Below are 1,547 nucleotides of genomic sequence, written 5' to 3'. Positions count from 1 at the left end.
CCCCTCTCTAGCTGATAAACCCCCTCTCTAGCTGATAAAACCCCTCTCTTGCTGATAAAACCCCCTCTCTAGCGGATAAAATCCCCCTCTCTAGCTGATAAAACCCCCCTCTTGCTGATAAAACCTCCCAATGTAGACTACTATTCAGGCCTTGCGGGCGGGTTTTGAGGAATCCATACGCCTAGCAATTTCCCCTTGACCTGGCAACCCTGGACGTACGCTAAATAAGTTGTTTCAAAATGGCGGCAGCGACGGCGATGCGGTTCGGTCAGCTCTCCTCCGGTAGCGACATGGCACCGGACTGGACCATGAAGGAAGTCAGCACCGGGGTAAGTGGTCCGCACGGTGTGGCTGAAACCGGTACCGATACGTTGTTCCACTACAGGAGTTAGCTACAACTTTGTTACCTCTGAATGAGACAGCACTTCTAGCTAATTACTAATGATAACTTCTCCATCAAACCAAGTTCATTCATGATCATTTCTACCTATCTCATACAACTCATTTAATTAAGTTGAGCCAGTTGGCTAATTCTTTTTCATTAGCTACGTTTGAACAAGACTAAACCAAATATTGTATTAGTAAACCATGACGGACCACAGCCTGTCGTTTCCTTTGGGAACAAATCAGTCATAGTGTACAGAGCCAAGCACCAGGTAGTGAGCTTCCTGTATCTATCTATTTCTATAATCTGTGTTTATGTCTACTGTTCTGGAGTATGAGACCCCCTATTCATCTGTTTCTATAATCTGTGTTTATGTCTACTGTGCACTACCATCTATCTGCTTTGAACAGTTCTTCTCTCTCCCTCCTCTCTCTATATCCTCCTCTCCCCATCCTTCTCTCTCCTTTCTCCCTCCTCTCTCTCCCTCCTCTCTCTCCCCCTCCTCTCTCTCCATCCTTCTCTCCCCCTCCTCTCTCTCTATCCTTCTCTGCCCCTCCTCTCTCTCCCCCTCCTCTCTCTCCCCCTCCTCTCTCTATCCTTCGATCCCATCCTCTCTCTCCCCCTCCTCTCTCTCTATCCTTCGATCCCCATCCTCTCTCCCTCCTCTCTCCCCATCCTTCTCTCCCCATCCTTCTCTCTCCATCCTTTTCTATCCCTCCTCTCTCTCTATCCTTCTCTCTCCATCCTTTTCTATCCCTCCTCTCTCTCTATCCTTCTCTCTCCATCCTTTTCTATCCCTCCTCTCTCTCTATCCTTCTCTCTCCATCCTTTTCTATCCCCATCCTTCTCTCCCCATCCTTCTCTCTCCATCCTTTTCTATCCCTCCTCTCTCTCTATCCTTCTCTCCCCCTCCTCTCTCTCCCCATCCTCTCTCTCCCCCTCCTCTCTCTCTATCCTTCTATCCCCATCCTCTCTCCCCCCTCCTCTCTCTCCCCATCCTCTCTCTCCCCATCCTCTCTCTCCCTCCTCTCTCTCCCTCCTCTCTCTCCCTCCTCTCTCTCTCCCTCCTCTCTCTCTCCCTCCTCTCTCTCTCCCCTCCTCTCTCTCCCTCCTCTCTCTCCCTCCTCTCTCTCCCTCCTCTCTCTCCCTCTCTCTCTCCCCT

General features: G+C 50.3%; 1 protein-coding gene across 1 annotated transcript in view; it reads left to right on the top strand.

Moving 5' to 3' along the window:
- The first annotated feature begins 227 nt into the window (after nt 1–227).
- Nucleotides 228–1,547, top strand: part of LOC123728779 (proteasome subunit beta type-6) — a 13,262-nt gene continuing 11,942 nt past the window's right edge. Inside the window, exon 1 of the mRNA XM_045701721.1 lies at nt 228–329. Coding sequence (XP_045557677.1) covers nt 240–329 — 90 coding nt within the window. The 5' untranslated portion in view covers nt 228–239. The remainder of the gene's footprint in view (nt 330–1,547) is intronic.

Source organism: Salmo salar, chromosome ssa18, assembly GCF_905237065.1.
Source record: "Salmo salar chromosome ssa18, Ssal_v3.1, whole genome shotgun sequence".
Taxonomy (NCBI): Eukaryota; Metazoa; Chordata; class Actinopteri; order Salmoniformes; family Salmonidae; genus Salmo; species Salmo salar.
Note: the sequence above shows the minus strand (reverse complement) of the source record. Positions and strands in the feature narration are given on the sequence as shown.